Source organism: Carassius auratus, chromosome 36 (genome assembly GCF_003368295.1).
Source record: "Carassius auratus strain Wakin chromosome 36, ASM336829v1, whole genome shotgun sequence".
NCBI classification, from domain to species: domain Eukaryota; kingdom Metazoa; phylum Chordata; class Actinopteri; order Cypriniformes; family Cyprinidae; genus Carassius; species Carassius auratus.
Genome location: NC_039278.1, coordinates 11,462,584 through 11,485,892, shown reverse-complemented (window position 1 = coordinate 11,485,892; position 23,309 = coordinate 11,462,584). Strand labels below are relative to the sequence as shown.

The 23,309-nt window shown below is 36.4% G+C and overlaps 1 protein-coding gene across 1 annotated transcript in view; it reads left to right on the top strand.

Annotated features, from left to right (window-relative positions):
* The window catches only part of cdh4 (cadherin 4, type 1, R-cadherin (retinal)), a 204,740-nt gene that overhangs the window by 146,187 nt on the left and 35,244 nt on the right, over window positions 1–23,309 (top strand). Inside the window, exons 5-7 of the mRNA XM_026221372.1 lie at window positions 1,400–1,588; window positions 16,414–16,569; window positions 22,561–22,705. Of these exons, the coding sequence (XP_026077157.1) occupies window positions 1,400–1,588; window positions 16,414–16,569; window positions 22,561–22,705 (490 nt within the window). The remainder of the gene's footprint in view (window positions 1–1,399; window positions 1,589–16,413; window positions 16,570–22,560; window positions 22,706–23,309) is intronic.

Below are 23,309 nucleotides of genomic sequence, written 5' to 3'. Positions count from 1 at the left end.
ACGCACACACACAGTCAACCGCAGTGAAAAACGGTGGCTGTTTGATTGGTTGCATCAGTTCTTTTCCTTGGCCTTTGGATGAATAAAGTGAGGGTCAGCGGCAGCTCTAGTTTTTCTTGTCTAAATTATTGATGGGGTATTTCATCAATCTTTTTCATTGGGCACCCATGAGGAAATGTCATGGTATGCGTCACTGTGGTATTGCTGTGTTATAGGGGCTAGTTTACAGAGGCCTTGACGTGATTTGTCATTTTGATTGGTTGTTTTAGCAGAAACCCCACAGCTATGTTTACGAACCCAGCTCATGGCTCAGGTGTGATCCTACCTCATGGCTCACCATTACTTCACAAATAATGAGTGATTAGTGGTAACTGGACAGGTATATAATCCTAATTAATGCATGTGTGTGTATGTATATAAACCGTACAGACCAAAAGTTTGGACACACCTTCTCATTCAAAGAGTTTTCTTTATTTTCATGACTATAAAAAATTTAGATTCACACTGAAGGCATCAAAACTATGAATAATAACACATGTGGAATTACGTATTGAATTTTTTTACAAAACAAAAAAGTGTGAAACAACTGAAAATGTGTCATAATCTAGGTTCTTCAAATTAGCCACCTTTTGCTTTGATTACTGCTTTGCACACTCTTGGCATTCTCTTGATGAGCTTCAAGAGGTCATCACCTGAAATGGTCTTCCAACAGTCTTGAAGGAGTTCCCCGAGAGATGCTTAGCACTTGTTGGCCCTTTTGCCTTCTGTCTGCGGTCCAGCCCACCCCTAAACCATCTCGATTGGGTTCAGGTCCGGTGACTGTGGAGGCCAGGTCATCTGGCGCAGCACCTCATCGCTCTCCTTCTTGGTCGAATACCCCTTGATGCCTTCAGTGTGACTCTACAATTTTCATAGTCATGAAAATAAAGAAAACTCTTTGAATGAGAAGGTGTGTCCAAACTTTTGGTCTGTTCTGTATATACACACCTCTGTATAATGACATGGGTATGACACAGGTATTACAAGGAGAGGGTGACTTATGAGGACATAACCCATATCCCCATTTTTCAAAACGCTTATAAACCATAAAGAATGATTTTTTTTTTTTTTTTTTTTTTCAGAAAGTAAAAATGCACAAAGTTTCCTGTGTGGGTTAGGGTTAGGTGTAGGGTTGGTGAAGGGCGATAGAATATACAGTTTGTACAGTATAAAAGCCATTACGCCTATGGGATGTCCCCACTTTTCACAAAAACAAACGTGTGTGTGTGTGCTTGTATATAGTATATCATGATCTTATCCAAATCAAATTTACTTCTTTATAGTTTATTTTTATAAACTGTTTTTGTGTATGAATATCAAGATCTGCTTCATATGGAGTGTACGTATCTGTTTTCCACAGTTTGCTGGGGATGGTGTTTACGGCGGATCCTCCCACAACCACTATCAAAATCCCAGGCTCATTCCATTTCCACGACAACACCAGCTTGGCTCGTCCAATGGGCTGCGGCGACAGAAGCGAGACTGGGTCATTCCACCAATCAATGTGCCTGAAAACTCCAGAGGACCCTTCCCTCAAGTTCTCGTCAGGGTCAGTACAGTTTCTGTTCAGAGCATACTTGTTATAAAGAGCCTGGAAGATATGCTGAGTTTATTTCTATTAAACACACGAGACCTTAATATCTTCTGCCTTCTTTGACATCTCCATCACTTTTACTTGATGATCATATGGAATAGTTTGACGCATACTACTTGGTTGTTAGTAAAACAAATATAACATTCAGTCATAAATGTATGAAAAAACTCAAGAGCTTGGCAAGCTGTGACAGTTCCACAACTAAAGTTACGCTGTGTCCCTTTGAGAACAAGCCTCTCTCAAGTCTCCTCATGGAAGCTTTTACTCAGGCCTCGCACTTCGGAAAGACAGAGCTTTCCTTGCCACGTCTCTTGAACCGCAGAGAAACCTAAGAGGTTAAAAGCAGTATCACAGGTGAACATTTTCAAGAGCCTTCTTTCAGACAGCTCTTCTGCGTCTGCTACCGAGAGCCCTTCTAAGGTAAGAAGAGGACTTGTGCTCCCTTTCTGAGTCAAGGGTTGATGAGGAGGGGGCTCAGAGGTAGATTGGCACAGGGTATCAACATCTCTCATCCATCTAATACTTCTACAAAGCCTCTCCTTAAGTTTCCAGCATGAGATGAGAAATGATGTTAAGGCGGGATCTTTTGTTTCATATCTACTGGGTTCACTGCTAGGTTAGATCTGGCTCAGATGTAAGGCATAATGTACAGTTGGGGTCCTGATGGACCCTGCATTTGATGTCAACCAAGGATGTCTTTTAAATTCCAATTCAGTTTTAAATTAAATGAAAATTTAAAGGTGCTGTGTGTAGGATTGACACTGAGTGGTTAAAAGAGGTATTGCAGTCCAAATTCTAAATATTGGAGACGTTTTCTTTCACCCGGCACCTCCTCCTCGGACTTGAGCAAACACAGGTTGCCAGATTGATGACACCAACAACAATGAGCACACTTGATAATGAATGAAATGAAATACGCTGTGTTGTTCACTAACTGGCAACCCGGGATGCTGAAATACAATAGTGTAAACTGACAGTGGGTGGGTTTCTCGAACCAAAACAGAGACCAACATTCTAGTCCGGGAACACACATAACTGGGAGAATAACTGACTGTAGCATTGTTTTTCAGATGTTCTGCAAACATATTATGGTTTTTGTATGCATTAGTAGAGTCAAAAACTTACATACAGCACCTTTAAAGAAATAAATAGCTGTTTTTTTTTTTTGTTTTTTTTTAAGAAAAATAAACTGAATTTAAAACTGAAAAAAAAAGTTTAATAAGCCTTAAAGTTTGAAGGATCATTGGCCCCAAATGTTGAAGGTGATGTGTTCTCATATAGAGTTTTTATAGAAACCTGCACAGAAACACACCACCTCTGCAGTACTTTGAGAGGTGTTGTCCATACTTGAGCTCCTCTGGGGTTCTACAAGCTTAGGTTTGTGTTATCTGTCATTCAGACTCCAGTCTGGCCTTAGCATTCTGTGGACAGTCCTCATAAACTCCCTCACAACCTTGTACCTTAGATTACATCCACATGGATTACAACAATCTCTTTCCATTGATGCTCACACAGACACATGGGCATCACTTTAAACCACCCATATGGAAAGATTAGAAAACCTTTGAAAAGCATGGAATCCATCTGAGGAATGTTCTGGTTACCTTTCTCACCTCTAGCCTTAAATGTTTGACTTTAAAGTATTTATAGTTTATAGACTTTATAGGCTATTTTCAGGCAATAAAAGATTAACTCCTGTAGCCAATACTAGGCAATATTTACACTTTGCCAAAAGAGATTGTTCTGTACTAAAATAATTGTAACAAATACGGCTACTTTCCAGCTCTCTGGATTTCACTTTACATAGAGAATTCAGAATTTTGAGACTTAAATTTCAAGTCAGAAAAACCTATCCTTTATGCATTTCTGAACAGCTTCCATAATATATCGGTATAAGTCTTGTTGTACCAAGGACATGATGTAGCTCATAAAACCTTGAATTACATCCATACATTTGCATGTTGTTTGGAAATTTTGAAACTAAACCCTTGAAATTCACATCTGAGCTTACTTCACCTAATAAAAGTGTAGCCTTACCCATTTTTAGCTACGAAAATTTATCACAGAATTAATCAAGACACTTTTGGATCTCATAGGTGTAATTATATAACCTGCAAATAATGTTCTTAAGACTAACCGCACATTTTACTATTTAGTTGATTTTAATTATATGAATTTTCAGCATAATAAATTGTATTTTGATAATACTATCAACCACAAGTGTCTTAACGGATGTTGTCACTTTCTCTGCCCATTGTCTTGAGAGGCATATCACCCAAGAACAATAGTGAGCATCATTAACATGGATAAAAGCAAACTAGCATTTATTCTTTTTTACATTTTCTACATCCCCAATTACCTATGAAATTCAAATTCCTATAAACAACAGATCTCCCAACACACACACACACACACACACACACAATGAAAGTGGTGAATTCTTAATTTACTGACTAGCTCGAATACATTTCCATTCTCCCATATTGGTCCATTAGCTCCGAGGGGAGATAGGGAAGCTCAGTGCACCTGGCCAGATCCAGTATTCACATTCTCAGTGTCCTATTATTTATAGCTGGGGCTTTGTCGTCGCATGGATGATTTACAGAATGAACTGCAAAGGGGTATGTGCACTAATGCAACTAATGGCTGTTTCTGCCTGACAATGGTACTTGATGATACCTGGATCTGAGCCCTGAGAAAAGAAATAGAAAGGGATGTTTGCAACATCATGCTAGCCTTCTTGTTTTTCACCATATAAATAAAGTAAACTTGTTTTTGAGAGAAAGATAGAGAAGCGGGAACAGGTCATGTTTCAAAGAGCACAGACTAATAGATTATAGGAATATTTAAACCAGAAATTAAAATTCTGTCATCATTTATTCAGCCTTGTGTAACCTTTCTTTTACAGAGCACTAAAGGATCACTGTGCTTCATGGTGTTCTCCATGCAATTACAATGAACAGGAACTGAACCTTTCAAAATTGCAAAAGCACCATAAACCATCAAAAAAGTCATCCATGCGACTAAATCACTTTTATTGAAGAAGTAACAGTGTTTAAATTTGTGAACAAATCATTCAAGTTAGAATTTTTCTATTGAATTGATTGATTTGGTTCCCAAAACCAATCTGAAAGATTCATTTGAAAAGCGAACAGATCCAGTTTGTAAGTTCTTCGATTTGGTTTGCAGTGGTTAACTTCACTTAAATTGAAGATTGTTAGTGACTAATTTTCACACCACTAAAACCACTTATAAGATATGTTCATGGCGCTTTTGTATAATTTTTTAAACCTGAAAGCTCCTGTCTCAATTCATTGTAACTGATTGTGCATCTAGCATGTTTTTACAAATATTACTTATGTGTCATACCGGTTTTTGGAGGAAACTGTTCCTTTAAGGACAGACAGAGAGAACAAACATTTGGCCAAAATGTTTATGCTGTTTTGTCATATATGCAATCTAAACAGGTTTGAAGCAAACTCCTTGGACATACCAATGAAAGACAGAAGTTTAGTTATTCTGTTTTGACTGTCGAGATATCTGAAGGCGATCACCCACACAATGAAGACATCAAGCTCTAATCTAAGCTGCTTGCTATGTGATTACATGTCTCTACCTCAAGCAGAAAATCCAGTGTGGTAGAAGCATAATTAGATCTCATGGATTGCTCCTTGACTAAAACTGGCAGTCATACATAGCCTATAGCATTACAGCTAGTGTAAGTGTCCTGCTGGGGCTCTTCTATTACCGCCTAACTTAATCAGAGGCAGTAAAAGCATGGGTCAGAGGGTAACATATTCACTTGAGTGGAGAGTTTGAATGATCGTTATTTCTCACGCTGGCCTTGAATAACTCTGCCGTTAAATAAGCAAGATGTATAGTAGCCTACTTGTAATGTGAAACTTAGCTTAAGTGTTAGAAAGTTCACTCACTGAGTACCAAGCTTCCTTGAATGTGGGCCCACACGATTTCGGCTTCAAGAACCTGTGCTAAATGGTTTAATGCAGTGGCCTGCTTGCATGAGTGAGCATTTGTGTGTGGGTGTAAGTCATTTTAACTTTGAGACTTTTTTATAATATTATAATGAGAATGTTGTGGACTGATCGTTTCTATTACACTAGGAAGGTATTGTGTGGTAATTTAGCCTGTGAGAAAGTTGCCCTGCTGAATTTTTGTCACTGACCTCCCTCATGTTTCTGCTGCCTACACAATCCTCATATGTGTATGCAATATGTTTATACATGTTAGAAGTTTTTAACACAGCCTGCTCTTTACACGTGTGGACATTTGTGTCTTTGACAGAAGCATATTTATCACTGGCACCTGTTTGTTTGATGGGCTATATATTCAGGGCTTGACAATAACACCCACCAACCCGTCAAATGCAGGTAGATTTCAGTAGTGGCCTGTATAACACAGTCACTCCCACTTGCCACTTCGGCAGATTGAAGGGTTTCTGCAAGTCCTTTATAAGTTTTCAATTTTTTTGCATCAAATTTAAGTTATTAAACAGTTATTGTAAATAAAACATAATATAAAATATTACATAATATTTCAATAATATAAAAAATATGATTGTATGAGTAATGATGAGTAAAATAAAATCTGATTTGCTGCTTAATAAACATTTCTTATAATAAGCAATAAAAAAAAAAACTTGTGCTGCTTAATTTTTATTATTATTATTATTATTATTATTATTATAAACAAAACTAAAAGTTTTCATTATTTGAAATGTTTTTTTTTTTTTACTGTCACTTTTGATCAAATTAAAGTATGCTTGCAGAATACATTTATTTTTTTAAAAAAAATAATTACTGACCCCAAATTTTACAATTGTAATGTGCACACTTCACAGTAGTATACTAGCATGTCATTCCCAACATAACCTTAGCCTCTATCAGAGGGTTTGTTACAAAAACACTTTTAATGTGTTGCTCAAAAAGCTATATATTTCACCCAAGAGATACTAGAAGCCATTTGGAGGCTTATAACGCTAAACTAACACCCCATTAACCAGTGACATCATTATGATAGCCATGATTCGCTCCATCCCCCTTATTAAGTCCCTCTCTCATCTGCATCTCTGGCTCCTTCTTTATTCTCTATCTCTCCCTGGTTCACCAGCGCGCCTGACATTTCTCCCTGCAACCATTCTTCATGCTATGTGTGCGTGTATGTTTATGAGAGCATGGAGTGGAGAGAGAGAGTGAAAATATGGGCGAGGTGAATGGCTGCGACTAGCATGGTAGAAAAAGTGCAGAAGCAGCACAACGGCATCGCCTCTTCTCCTGCAGTCGCGCAGAGGTTGTCTCTCTAATTACCTGACCCCACTTTTCACGCCGCTGCTCCACCTCTTAGCTCGTACCCAGAGATTTGTCCATTGTGCTTTTCAATAGACACAGTGTGATTGGACTGAAATCAGTCATTAGCCTGTGCCACCGTCTCTGGGGTCCTTGCGCTTTTATAGAGGCAGAGAAACGGTCTCATGCCTAGAGAATACAATTGGACTCTACTAGGGAATACATAAAGGCTCTATTTGTACTGCTTGCCCATTGTGCTGACTTTGGGAAATTAATGTCATTGTTGATATGTAGAAAAACTCATAATTCCATGAGTATCCAGCCATTCACCAGCCAGCTATTTTAATTGCAAAGCTAATGCAGTAATTGCATTTGTGATTCAATTCTTAGCACCCATTGATATTAATTTTCTTCCTAATTATCTAATTTCAACACCATTCCATTCCCCTCCTCAGGACTGGTAAAGGGACTTGGCGTAGAGGTTCATGACATTTCAGTTTGGGGAGTTCTATTCAAACGCTTTGACATGTGCCTTGATGACTGTCTTATTGCGTTCTCAGTATTAAGCCTTTAAGGCACATTCTGTGGACACTTAAGACACACATAAAAATGTATTAATTCCATTGGATTAGATACGATTGGCAAATTATGCTAGATTATTTAAAAAAAGAATTGTATGTTTTTTATTATTTATTCATTTTTTAAGTTAAGTTCACTTTTGTAGATCTAGGAAATACAAGCCATCTGATATCTCAAATATGGGAATGTAAAAGTAGTGTAAGTAATTTGAAACCTAGCAAACATATTTTTGGTAGGAGCATTTAACTGCCACTCAATTTACCATGTTGTTAATTATCACAAAGATGTACACACTTTAAGTGCATCTTAAGTGTCAAAATACTTTTTTTGCAGGCTGATTTACGCTTGACATGCATGTGTATGAGCTGATTTGACAAAACATTTGTACCAGGTATAAATTAATTGCTATTTTTTATTTACTATTGTTGAATAGGAGAATGTATAACCTTGCAACAGGCTCCCACTTCAGACTTCTGACGTATTTATTTTTTTATTTGTCTACATCATGTGATTATTGGCGCACTCCACTCTTCATCTCCTGTTCATCTTCCTCTGAGAATGCAGTGGTGAATTCATGCAATTTGATTTGGGCTGTATCTGTGCAGATGGCTGTCTCTCTTCATCTTTCTCCGTTTCTCTCGTCTTTTCACTCACATGGTTATTTTCTCTTCTGCACTGTCGCCCCCTCTCCTTTTCTTTCTCTCTCTCTACGTCTCAAAATAAAAACAACTTTCAGGGGAGACAGAGAGATCGATCACGTTGACAAAAGATCCGCATGACTGCAGCCCTGGCGATGTGGCTCATCTTTCAGTCTTTCTCTTTATTCTTCTCATGATAAACTCCTGATATCAGTCGGCTCTATGATTACGTCCTGTATTCAGTCCGAGCAGTGTCCCTAGTGAGCGTAATCAGCATAGATTTTCCATTCCTGTCCTTACACATGCAGTTCATACCTTCATTTTATACTTAATTGTGTCATTTTTTTTTTTCATACCTACAGCACATGGAATGTGGACACTTTTCTTCAAATAACACTTTACATTATCTCGAAGCCACATGAGGTTACTATTACAAAACTAGCTTTAATAGGTACATCTAGCACTGTTGGACTTAAAGCCAGGCCATTAATCTCACTACAGGACCTGAGGAATTACAGGGAAATGAGGCAGAGCTTTCAAGAGTCAAATAAGACGCGTTTCAGTACATTGGAATTGAGCTGGTTTAAATTCTGAGTATCAGTCTGACTGAATCACCCCCTCATGTTCCATCACCCCCTCATTTATATAGATGTTACTCCTCTTCATGCTATCCATACCAAGACAGAGAAAGGAAGAAACAGGGAGAAGTAGGGAAGAACAAAATCCATATTTCAAAATCCAGCTCCTGCTCTATATTCCTTTCCAGTTCAGGCTTGGATCCATAATAAAGTATCCTGTGTGGAACAGACAGTTTCGTCTGTTTCTAATGGGATTTAAGAGTAAGAGTATTCGACTGACTCCAGCTTTCACTTGAGAAATATTAAACCTGAGCATCCGGAACTCAATCTTAAAGATGGCATTCATGACTTCTTTTTTCCCATTTTGTCTTCATGTAACCTGTAAGCAGGCTGAATCCGTGTGCACAGAACTCTGAAGACTGTCATATAATTGCAGTGACTGCCAGTCACAAACCTCTGTGCATTGCATGTTTGTTTGTTTTTTTACTAATTTGGCCAATTTAATTATGCTTTTAGCTATAATAGTGAGCATTATACATAGGAGACAGTACACTCAAAAGTACACTTTTGTAACTTTTCTACATTTGAAGGGGGCATTTTAGTACCTTTAAGGATTCATGCAAGTACCATTTATTACTATTTGCTTGTTTAGCACTGATATGCAAGGACATATGCATAATAATACTGTAAATTACCTTAATTAATCCACCTTTAAAAGAAAAAAAATGTAATTTGTAAAAAAAAATATGCTCATTTTCCAACTCCCCTAAAGTTAAACAGTTGAGTTTTACCGTTTTCGAATCCATTCAACCAATCTCTGGGTCTGACGGTAGCACTTTTAGCTTAGCTTAGCATAGATAATTGAATCTGTTTGTATCTCACTCAAAAATGACTAAAGAGTTTCTATATTTTTTCCTATTTAAAACTTGACTCTTCTGTAGTTACATTGTGTACTAAAACCGAAGGAAAATGAAAAGTTGACATTTTTCTAGGCCGATATGGCTAGGAACTATACTCTCATTCCGGTGTAATACTCAAGGAACTTTGCTGCTGTATGCTTTTTTGCTTTTTTGTCCTTAATGTAATTATACAAATATTATATGCAATAATATGCAAATACATAGTGGTACCCTAAATTTAGCTAATGGGTACAGATTATTAGTATTCAATAGAGTATTGTTAGTTTTAGTACATATGATACATATGTACATATGAGTGTTTTAATAATTAATACATCTGGTATAAATATGTACATATTCATGTTAGCACCTTATGGGTACATGTTAGCACATAAAGTGTACATTTGAGTCCTTAAGGTCATAATATGCACCCTTTAGGGGGAGATACAGTATAAACGTGTACCTGAACACATTTTACCAGGTTTGCATAAAGATTTTCAGTTTTCCCCTCAAAATCAGTGTGGAAAATGCAAAAATATATTTCTTCATAGCTCACCTATAAATATAAGAGTTAAAGTTAAAGGTACATATAAATATTACTGTGTATGTGATGATTTCCAAATGTACTTTCTTCCTAATGTAACCTGATTACATGAAACAATTGTCTTCTTCTTCACTAGTCTGCTCTCAGCTTGATCTGCTCGTCTCCGCATTTGAATTTGTCCATCACTCCTGACAGGGCTTTGAGGAGATACATCATCCCGGATAAAAAAACGAGACCTTGATGCCTTGAGAACAGTGAGATAGCTTGTTGGGTTATCACCTTGATCTTAAACAAGAAACTATGTTATGATTCCGAGAGTTATAAAACTGACAGAAGTAGACTGCTGTCAAATTTACGAAGGGAGGAAGCGCTTGATCGACACTTTTGAAAGCGACTTATGCTGTAGGGTAAGGTTTTGGTCACATTCCTATGATGTAGAGAGGCTTATTGTTTATTGCTTTGAACCTTGGCATTAAAGATTGTGACTAATCTTCTAAATGTGCACGACTATTTCCTAAAGTGTCTTGAATGGTCTGCCAAAGCAATAAGTTTCATCCGTTACACTAAAGATTTTTCAGCTGCTCTTTCTTTTCTCAATAAATTCTCTAATATGGTCTCTCACATTTTTCTTTTTTGGTGCCTTGCTCATCCTTTAGCATGCTGACAGGAAGCTGATCCATTCTGGTGAATTATCTGTCTGTCTTAGGAGTATTGGACGGAAGACAATACAGCTAAACAGCAATCCTGGTCTCCATATAGTTGGGCAACAGCTTGTTTTATTGAGTGTGATCGGTCTAGAACAATATGTAATCAGAGAACCTACCACAAATGCATTCATACATGGTTGAATAGCAGACTGCTTTGTAGTTAACCACTTTGTAAAGAACTTTGTAAGCTGCACGCTCTCTACAAAGGTTACACAAGTACACCATAGCTGAAACCCAAATATCAGGTGCGTGGCAGACAATAGCAGCACTAAAGGACACTGAAAGACAAATGTACCAGCTTGAGTGCAGTAAGAATACCTGACCACAGTGCTTTAGTTATCGAAGCAGCCTGTAGGATGCTCGGGGTGGCCTGTAGGTTGGAGAACAGTGCCTGACTATCATCAGACTGCACCCGTTGACCAGCTCATCAACCACCTATCAGAGCTCTTGACTCTCATAGCCTGCCTGAATGCCTCGGGTTCTCATAGGAAGAGCAGACAGTGCCAATAAGAAGTCATAAAATGAGAGTACAATGATATAAAATAAGAAAAAGTCATTACTGATGGGCAGGAAATAAGAGAGGGCCATCAAGAAAGGAAACGTACTTTTTGGGCTTCAGTTGCTCGTTTTAATGAGCTCCAATAGTTTTTTGATTTGTTGTGTTTTATTTTCACTCTCTCTCTATTTGAGTTTTCATACTTTGCCAGTCGCACATGTGAATAACTTCAAATAACTTGAAATTAATAGTACATTTGTTATTCTAACGTTGTCTGTTTCATTATGCTGAATCCCAAAATGAAAAACGGCAACGCAGAGAAAAGCTAATGAAGGATTCAGTCTCTGGTGTAAAAGAGCATTACGCTGTATTATGAACGTTTCCTGCATGTCAAGAGGTTCCTGTAGCTTGACTGATGTGCCACCAGCATCCCTACATTAACGGTTTGATTCTCATGGAAGCATAAACTGATTCAAATATACCTTGAATGCACCAGTTTGTCGCTTCGGAGTTATGCATCTGCCGTTTGTTAGAGTTAACATTGTGCTATTAGTTTTTGCACCAAGCTCATTTAAACTGGTTTGACTAAAGCATGCTACTCCTTTGAAAAAGTAGTTACACTACTAACAGCTTCATTTAAATATTTGCATTATTAAATATTCAGCATTATAATTTGAATCATATTAAGGGTTTGAATGAATTACAGGGTTCCCACAACTTTTCTAGTTACTGGATGAGGTTTAACAAATCTTTTTAAAGCAATAGCATTTACAAAGACCAGTTTCTTCTCTAGTCAAGTCTGTATGAATACTAAAATAACTATTCACTTTTGAAGTTTCCTTGACTTTTCCATGACCTTTTCAGATTTTAATTTCAGTAACATTTCACTTCTCTGTGTGAATGTTTCCTGGGTGGCATTTATTTATTCGTTTTATTTTCTTTATGTGCTCTGTGAAAACGTGAACAAATTTAAAACTTAAAAAATCTTGCAGACAAAATCTAGTTATGTTTATTTAGTATAGTATAGTTTTTATGAGTTCAGTTTGAATATACTGAGAAACCTTAAATTAGATTTTTTTTTTCTCTCAGGCAACAGGAGTTCCTCCAAGTAACGTGAAAAAAAAAAATTAACAGTATGACATAATTTTTTAGAAAAAATTATTGTGTTACTGGAAAAGATGCACTATTTTAAAAACAACATGTTAAACTACTGCAAAAAAAAGAAAACGTAGTTAATAGTGTCAGTACTTGTAAAGCATTACTCCATGGCACTGCTGTTAATCCCTCACCTGACTTTGTTTACTCTTTTGAAAAGGGGCTCTGATACAGCCTCTCCCAGGACTGTAAATTTCACCAGAAAAAGGCAGAAGTCACTCTGAACCTGCCCCAGAAACATGGCATTTATCTCCAACATGGTATCAGTAGAAAGATCACGTTCTTCACGTGCTAGCCATCTTCCCCCATTCACCCCGCTCTCACTTGTAATCCTACAACTAACGAGTGGGAGGAAGATTTCAAAAATTGCTTTTTGTCATTCAGATGACTCAATCAAGCCCAGGGGACTTAATGAGGGCATGATCATCATTTATTCAATTTAGTATTCTAAAGAACATTCATTAAACGGGGAGTTTGGGGGGCTGAGGTTTCAGACTTGACAAATTTTCCGTGAATTTTAAAGAGACTTTTAAATGTACATGGAACCTTACCTCCTTCCCTCTGGGATATTTAAGCGGATGTGTCATCGGGATGGCTCGAGCAGCGAATGTCGATTCATCTGAATCAGAAAGGTGAATATTCTAGGTGTGTGTTCATGGTGCACCACGGCTGCTGAATTATTGAGCAGAAAAACTCTCTTTGATCCATGCTATGTAGCCCACATACCGATCTCTTACCTGTCAGCCTCCCAGAAAGCCATTCATTTTTCAAATGTTTGCAAGGAGGATGCTGCAGTATGTTATTTTTCCTACCTCAAGAAATTTCCAATTCCTTTCAGGCTCTAAATTGATATGTAGCCACCATGTCTTTAGCCGAATACAAAGAACTATTTCTGGGATTTCAGATTTGATTGCCAGTTCATGCAGGAAAGTAGTAAGATGAAAAAAAAAATCCTGAACTTTGATTCCTGGCTTTTGGTCTATTCAAAAAAAAAAAAAACTTTGATGTTGAATGCAGGCGTGAGCTGTACTGAAAGCTACCAGGAATACATTTTATTACCAAATCAATATACTGAGTTTCAATGTCCTGAGCGGCATATCTCTTAGATGTTTTTAGCCGCCGTTTAAATAGAAAGAGAACTTTACCAAAGCATAGAGAGTGGGAGAGCGAGGTTCAGATATTGCACTGAAAGGTCATGTGTGGGAGTTCAGTGTCTGAGTGAAATGAAGAGAAAGCCATCACACTCAGTCTGCGGAATACGTTATGCAAAAAAGGACTGTAGCACGCTCACCAGTCATTTCACTTTCACGCATGGTTTCCGGACCCACGGCTCATGAAATGGGTAGGCGGGGTATGGGGTTTATATCCCGTGACTCAAACGCGTCAGGGTTTACATTTGATTGCTTCAGCACAAAATCCCCTCACATCAAATGTCTTGTGCATCGCAAAGCCCAGTGACACACAGAAACATGGTCATAATTGCAAATCTACTGATATTTCATGCAGTGTTGAAAGTGGAAATAGTTATGTGGGCACATAAACACATCTTCTGAAAGATATCTCCACTCTGCTCTCATTTTTGTTTAGTTTTTTCAGTCGTATTCCTGTTTACTGAGAAGCCAGTGCATTAAAATCTACACAGGGTATTACTCTATTTATGTCTCAGATGATGCACAAATATATTAAAATATATATATATTTTTTGTTAATGTTATTAAATTATTATATTTATTGCATCAAATATCTTTCCTTGCACATTTGTACAGATGCCAGTAAACAAATGTCAGTCGAACCAGTTGTGTTTTAGTTTCAATCTTCTATTTATTGGTTTTATGATAAGTTTATCACTTTTTAGAAAATAGAATGACCAGAACAATTTCAGTTAACAAGTTTTCTATTCTCTCTCTTTTTTTTTATTGATTAACACATTAAAGCCATTTGTTATATTACACAAGTTAATTATGACAGCCTCAATTTTACACATCCCCAAATGTCCTCGAACTTGTTACCTGCTTAAACTGTTGATTATACTGAAATTATTATTAATTTCTCTAGTATAATAGCATGCTTTTTATGTATGTATGTCTGATCCACTTAGGATAAAAAGATGAGTCCATAAACTCTGTTTTGGTGTTTTATTGGACAAGCTGTTACATAAACAGTATAAACATGCTTCAATAAAATCTGCTATTATCACAGTTTTGATGAGACAAACCATTATGAGAAACATCCTCTGTCAAACCAAAAGCATCAAGCAGATTGATATCCAGATGTGTAATGTCCCACGGTTCTGCAACATGTTTCTTGCTTCAATGCAAGAGAGATGGAAAACAGAAGAAGGAAACGTCTATCGCATTGAGCCATGCCATGGTTAATGATGCCAGATAGAAAGACGGGAGACAGAAAAGAGATGGATGGGGAAGAACGAGAGAGGATTGTGAATGCATCTGTTCTTTACATCAAACAGAGTTTGGAAGAAAAATACGAAGATGAGGGTTTCATACAGCTTCAATTAAAATTAGGCCAGAACTGTCACTTTTCTACTCATTATGTCAGTAAGTCATTAAGTGAAAGTACATACAGTATGACTTTATTTTCTCTGAAGTGTGTAATTTTTTTTGACAAAGCAGCGTAATTGAATTTGCAAAAAAAATAAATAATAATAATAATAATAATAATAATGGCTGATTTTAGGTTGCTCCCATTGGCCATGGCCCAATACCCACATTTCACTGCATGTGGTTTTATGAGCACCAGTGTTTTCAGAGAAATCGGTAGTGATTTTCTTTATAGTGTCCTCGTGTCCACTCTTTGTGTAGTTGTCTCTGCCCATAAAGATTAGGCATTATTACAGAAAAATATTCACATCAACTAATAAACAATTCTATGTTGTTTTATTATTCCGTTTTCTTTGTTCTCAGTTATTTTGAGAAAGTTTGTATGGCAGGCAATTGTCACAAAGCTGAGAGAAAGTGTCTGTTAAAGCATTATCATAGTGATCAATGGCCCAGTTCACTTGGCATCCAACTGTCAAGTATCAAACTGTGATGCTGAATACTATTTACTGTTTAGGAAGTAACAGTGGCTTGACTTTGATTAATAAGCCAGCATTTTACTCCACATGTCACTGCCACATTATCCATTGTACGTTTTTTAATTTCCTGATGCTACCGAAAGCTAAAGATTGGATCAGTTGTGCAGTGCAATATTGTTGTACAGTGAAAAGTGAAAAATAATAATGATAATTTGAGAAACTTCTGTATATATGCAAACTTTTAGGAATGTGAACTAAGTAAGGGCTTGTGTAAGAATGTTTTCAGGAATTATACAGACATTGATTGCATGCATATGGAAATGATCTGATTTGTCATGAAAGCTGGTGGATGATGTCTACTATAACCAAGTTTTTTTGGTCTGCAAAAATAAAATACAACTAATAGAACAACCATGCATATAGTTGGGATAATATATATATATATATATATATATATATATATATATATATATATATATATATATATATATATATATATATATATATATATATATATATTATCCCAACTATATGCATGGTTGTTATATATATATATTATTTTATTAATGGATGCTAAAACACTTGCTTTACTACATTATATTGTTTTTATAGTGTTTGTGTTGTTAACTGTAATATTTATATACTTTAATGCTTGATTCAAAAGATTGTTTTTATTATTTTATACAATGAATAATTTTGGCAGCCAATGTAAAATCTCGGTCCTGAAAGCAAAACCAAAGGATAACCACTGCTCTATATGAGCAGCAAAATTGACATTTAAAACACATGAAAGCCTCTTGTGTTTGATTATCTATAGAGCTATACTCATTGTGCCATCTTATTGCAGATTCGATCGGACCAGGACAAAGAAATTGAGATTCGGTACAGTATAACAGGAGCAGGAGCAGACCAGCCTCCCAATAACATCTATATCATTGATCCTGTGACAGGGAAAATGTCTGTCACTAAACCTTTGGACAGAGAGGAGAGAGCCTCCTACCATGTAAGTACACCTCTTTCCAGAGTTGGCTCGGAAAGATAATTTTTGCCCTATACAGATCCTATTTAAAGTGGAGCAGGCCTCAACCCATTTAAGAAACATGCTCCAGTTTGCAAGAGTTTATGGCCTTTTGCCAGTTGGAATAAAACTACAACTGGAGGTTGTTTTTATTATTATTATTATTATTATTATTATTATTATTATTATTATTATTATTATTATTATTATATGCAGTGATCCAAAGAAGTGTTTGGATACTTAAATACCTTTACATTATATTATACAATTTTTTTTTTTCATTTAACATGTTCTCATGTCATTTCTGTTAACGTGCAATATATACTATGTGTGTGTGTTTGTGTACATGTGTATCCCATGCCTACAAATGGTTGAATTCCATTTATTTGCAAAAAATGAAAAACTGAAGCACATTTTCTGAGATAACAAAAGGTGTTTTTTTTGTTTTTTTTTAGGATGTATGAAGTTCCTCTAAAATTCACGGTTTTAGATAATTGGTGTTCCAGAAATTTGTACATCCAGAAAGCATCCAAATACGTTTTGCCTTAATTTTGAACTATATACTTCTTACTTAATACTTGCAAACCTGACAAATGTCAATTTGTGAAAGGTTTTTGATTTAAAAGTGTGTTTGTGCTATACAGGCCATAAAAAAAAAAGCTTTTGTTTTGATACTTCATGTAATGCAAATGCTTTGTGTCAAGGGTCTTAATTTATATACTGTTTCTAAACTCTAGTTTAAGTGACTATTAATATCTCTCAGCTGTTCAGGGTAACTTTTAATCAGGACTCAAAGGCCTACAAACTCTGAGATCTGACTTGATTGCAAACCTGATTGGTTCCAGAAAGTTCTAGCCATCAAAACAAGCGCAGTTGCCTTGTCAGCCTTTTTAGATATCGAATACAAAGCTACAGACTTAGTAAAGCTACTGCTTGTTAAGCAAAGTTTGGAGAAACCTTAACATTCATACTTCATTTTGCAATTAAGTTTATTCAAACTGCTTTCAATGCATTAAAAGCAATATCGGTCCCTCTGGCTGGCGTCACTTGTTAAGGGTGCTTTTTAATTTTGTTTTTGTTCCGTTATTCTGTTTATGTGGCTCTTTTCCTTATAAATAACGTGAAGAAAAGCTAGAAACAAAGAAAAAAAAATAGCTTTGACACGTCAGGGTTTCTTTTTTTTTCAGTTAGTCAAACTGTCAATTAGACGAAGGTTCAGTAGCAATGTGCAGATGAGAAATGGAGAGAAAGGGAATGAAATAGTCTGGAAAAGAAGTGTTGGATTGTCACAAGTGATGAGTATGCAACTCTCAGTGCTTTAACTCAACCGGGGGAATCAAATCAAACAGCGACCCTGCCCCCTTATGTTTCTGCCTGTCATCCCACCTCTGTCAAGCGGGCTGCCAGCAAGCCTTCCCTCCGCCACATCTTCCCCTTCTGTCACTCTCTCACACACTCCTAACACAACATATTGCTTTTGATTCTCACAGTTGTTCCTTACAATTATAACTGCCTATAACTGCAAGAATTGTCAATAGGCCCTTAGTATATATTTAGATCGGCTATAAAACAAGGTCTTCTCTGTTTGTGGCTCATACTTTTGACTTATGGCTCTCTTTCTTTTTTTCTTACTCTGTCTCTTTTCTCTTACCTCTCCGGTCCATTGAGCAGTAGATGATGTGGCACTGTGCGTCTACCTATCAGTCTAAATTACGTCTAGGCTTGTCTCACCAGGAGTGTGTCTAAGTGTGTGTCTGCATATCTGAAAAAGTCAGCACCCACGGTGGTTAAGTTAGCTGATGTGTGTGTGTGTGTGTGTGTGTGTGTGTCCGAGTGCATATATTTTCTAAACATAGCAAGCTGCCTATGGAGGCTGTCCCAAAAGGTAACTAACTTAATTATGCTGTCTCTTAAGATACCTCATTCGGGACAAAATCAGAGGTGACTCGGCATAAATCCTCTACATAGAATACAATCCCAGAATGCATTGTGACAGGCTTAGTGAAAAAATAGATACACATATTTAATATATGTTACTGGTCAAAGATATGTAGTCTTCAGTGCTACATGATCCTTCAGAAATCGCTATAATATGTAGATTTGGTGTTCAATTATTATCAGTAATCATTAGTCTTCATTATTAGTTATGGTCATTATTAATCTAAATAGTGAAAACAGTCCTTATTATATATATATATATATATATATATATATATATATATATATATATATATATATATATATATATATATATATATATATATATATATATATATATATATATATATATATATATATATATACATACATTAGGGCTGTGCGATTAATCGAAATCAAAATAATAGTGTGCGCGATTTCTAAATCGCCTTATAGTACGATTTTCCGTGGCCCCGGCCTCCCGCAGTATGTTAAGTGAACCAGTCAGGATGCAGCGCGCCCAAGTGGAGCGATAGAACAGAGCGGACTGGGCATATGCCTAACTCCAGGTTCACACACTGTCTGTGATGCGTAGCCTTTTTTTTTTTTTTCAAGCCCATGTTAATGGATCATAACATTCACACTACCTGCGGTAACAGATGAGAACAGAAAAGGTTATAAATAGAAAGGTGCGAAAAGATTTAATATGATCTGAGCACGCACATCTGGTTTTGTTAAAAGAGCACAGGAAATCTGCGTGCGAGCGGATAGATTCGTGCTCATGCATGATTTTAATGTGCCTTCACCTTACAATAATGCGCTCTCGTTGCTGCTTCTGAACCGCGTACACGTAACTTACTGTATACACACTGCAGACGGAGTATGTGTGAACCTTGGGCAATAAATATATTGGCCAAAACATATAACACCTGTGGCACTGCTACAGTGAGCTCTATGACCAATGCATGGCAAAAAATAAATAAATAAATAAATCCCTGAACATGGGCTTTATTAAATATTTTATTATTATTTTTTGCCATATGTCTAGACATTTTGGTTGACATCTTTACTTAGTGATTATTTTGACTTACTGCATGTCTGTTCTAGACACATGTTACAACTTTTTGATTAAGCTCTCATTGGTTTTCTTTTGGAAATATGTTTCAAATTTACACTGATTGCATTTATTTATGACTGTGAAGCATGTCAGTGTGTGTCAAAATCAGGATTAAAATTGAAATCGCAAAATTGATAAAAACATTGTGATAGGTTTTTTTTTTTGTCCATATCGCACAGCCCTAATATATATTATCCATGACTGATTGATTGATTAAATGTGTATGATTTGTATTTGTATAAGTAATATGTAGGCAGTGAGGCAACTCAGTGGATTTTAATAGGAAACAGAGCTTATGTTTTCAATTGTGTGTGCGAGTGAGCATAAATGCATGTTTACGTTCAGTTAGACATTGCCTGCAGTTAGTGAATCAGGATGATAGGCGTATGAGCACTGTTAAGGTTAAGTGGCCCCTCGGGTCTTGTGCGGTGGACGGTTAGATTATGCAGCCCTTCTGTTACTCACCATGAATATCCATAAGACTCTGATATCTGCTCACAATTTGAATTCTAATTCTGCATGTTCTAGTGCAGAAAGCCCAGTTTTATACTCAAGCCTTTTGACGTAATGTATGAGGAGGTTGATTCAGTTAGAGCCTTCTTCAGTAGAATACAATGTTTTTTATCAGTGCATCACAAGGGCCAGAATTGGTGTCTCCAGTGCTGCAACTGAACACAGTCATGAACTTATTACAAGGACAATCCCCCCGGAGCAACCTGAGGTTAACAATGGTGATGGCTCATAATTAACAACAATTGTGTTAACAAAGGTAATGACTCCCTCATCACAGAAACCAAACCATGAGGCTGGCTATTTAAAGCTGAACTTTAAGTCAGCATGAATTGAAAATAGAGTAGATTAACTTTCATAATTCACATTTGTGGTCTTATTGTTTAATATGCATCCATGAATGTCATTGCAAAGATAAAAAAAAAAATATTTATTGGAATATATTTCAACAAAATGTACATTCACATTTAAAAGGTGTTAAAATAGCTCACCAAGGCTGCATTTATATAATCAATAAGACAGTAAAACAGTAATATTGTGAAATAGTAGTCCAATTTAAAAGCAAAACTTTTTTTCAAAAGTCTGTACTGTCACTTTTGCAAAAGTAGCCCTATTTTGTTACTATTATAGTTAATTCAGTTTGCCTTTCTTTCTTTTTTATTTATTGGCTTTTTTTATTTATTTGACAGGATTGTGGAAAGGTGTCAGCAACATACAAGGTCAAATCTCCAACAAGTCAGTCTCTTTAAACATTATGGTAGAAAAACAGGTTGCAAATGCAGTTCCGTTTCGACATAAACCAATGCAGCTCTTGGATTTTTGCTGAACTTGGAATCTAGATATGTGTTTGTTAAACCTACACAACCAAAATTTGACTGCATTATGAATAAATTCACTTTTAAGTCTTTCTCAAAGTTCCTTCACGATTGGCCCAGAACTGTTAAATCCTGTAAACAACAAACAAGCTCAGGTGTCTCATTAAAACAATTGAAGTTGTTTTCACTCACAGTATTGATTGTGTTTTGTTTAAAAGTGAGTCTAATGATGACAACTTTGATTTATTAATGATAATGATGAAGAGGTACTGTGAGGGTACATCAGACTAAAAAAGCTTGAAAAACACTGCGCTATCCTAACAATGGCCATGGCGAATGTGCTTCAGGCACTGATCTTCTTGCACTTTCTGTGGTTTGTAGTTTCCCCTCATTTTATGAGTTTCCAATTGTTTTTCTTCACTGACCACAGGTTTTCCACCACTAGAGTGTGTTGCAGAATTTAAGAGCTGATGGCTTTGACACAGTGGCAAGAGAAGAAAACAAACAAAGGGATAAAGAACTAGAGGAGGATTCTCTGATTCTCAGCTCATCTCTCTCTGTCGCTCTGTCTCTGTCTGGCGTATTGGTTCTGTCAGCTAGCATGTTAATAATGCCATTAAGCTACACATTTGCAGTCCGCACGTTCTCATGGGTCGACAGATCAAAGATGCTGTGTCTCAGCCACTAACAACAGACAAGCTCACACATATCTACATGCTCACACACACACACAGCTGCCTCACCAACCCATAGAGAACGCCAAGCACAGCAGCTGAGGAAACAGATTTTCCTGTTGTGTGTCTTTATTTATTTGTTTGCTTGACAGTTAGTTTTGCTGTGCACGACAAAAACCTGTCGTCTCGGGTGATAGTAAATGAGAGGTTTTGGCGGCAGGTGTCGTATTGCTGCAGAAATGAATATAGAATCTCGATGTCCCCGTGTATAGTGTATGGAGCAATGCAACCCTCTTATTTGGGATGTAATTCTGGGGAGGGATTTTAGGTTAATAGTATTATTTAGTTCGTGTGCATGTAATTCTGTAGTGAATAAATTCAAAGAAGAGAATTTGGAGTTAATCCAGCCTTAAACCTTTCCTCTATCCCTCTCTTTTTCTCTCTCGATCTCTTGCTTTTTTTGTTTCTTGTTCCCCCTCCCTTATCCCATCTCCTGTGGGAATGTTCTATCACTGCAAAAAATATATATATTTTTAAGGGGTTGTTTATCTGAATTAAAGAAAGCTTTATCTCGCCTCGCACACTTTTTTAGAGATCTAACCAAAACAAACTTTGTGTGACTGTGTGTGTGTGTGTGTGTGTGTGTGTGAAGCTAAACTCCAACTCACACTCTGTGGAAATCCTCTCTGAATAATAACTCATGGATTTTAGATAGGAACAACGCAATATCTTCCAACCGGATCCCGTATCTAACATATGAAATATGAATGCAATTTCCATTCAGTGAATCCACTGAGCACGTAGAGATCTTTAAAGGCTCTGAGTTTCTCAAATCTGATTTCATATCAGTGCTGTGCTTTCCACAGAAGCATCTGCAGAGGTGAAGTTATGTGTGAATTATGAATTGTTCATTAATGTGTTTTTATTATTGTCTCATCCACAGCTAAGAGCCCATGCAGTGGATATTAACGGAAACCAAATGGAGCCCCCTATTGATCTGTTCATTTATGTCATTGACATGAATGACAACAGACCTGAGTTTAAGAACCAGGTCTACAACGGATCCGTTGCTGAAATGTCCAAACCAGGTGCGTATCATGTTGATGATCATGCTGTGATGAGTGGTTTCACATTTCTGGTGATGAAAATGACTGAAATTATCATTATTTATGACATCACTAATATATTCACAGTCAACATTAAGATCACTAATAACTTTGTGCGGAGGTATATTATACCATATTTATTATTATTTGTTAGCAATTTTTATATTACTATTTGTTAATCATATTTAATTATGATAGCAATGATATTTATAAATATGTTTAATTTTTATAATGTTATTTGTTTGTTAATTTAATTGTGTAGTAATAATAATAATAATAAGAGATTGAGATTATTGTTTTTATAATTTAAAAAAATATGTTAATAAATATGTTTTAAAATTTATCAATTCTAATAATGGCATTATGATGATGATTATTGCTGCTTAGAACTTTATGCATGGGTATATTGTGCCATATATTGATAATATTTATACTACAGGGCCGTTGAATGCTTGAATCTGATTGGCTGACGAACGTTCTGAGTTGTGCAGTTATTTTCTGAGAAACGCATGCGAATGTAGTTCCAGGCAGCTCTCTGGACCGCATTACAGTTCCATATCACATTGCATAGTTAATTGTAGTAACG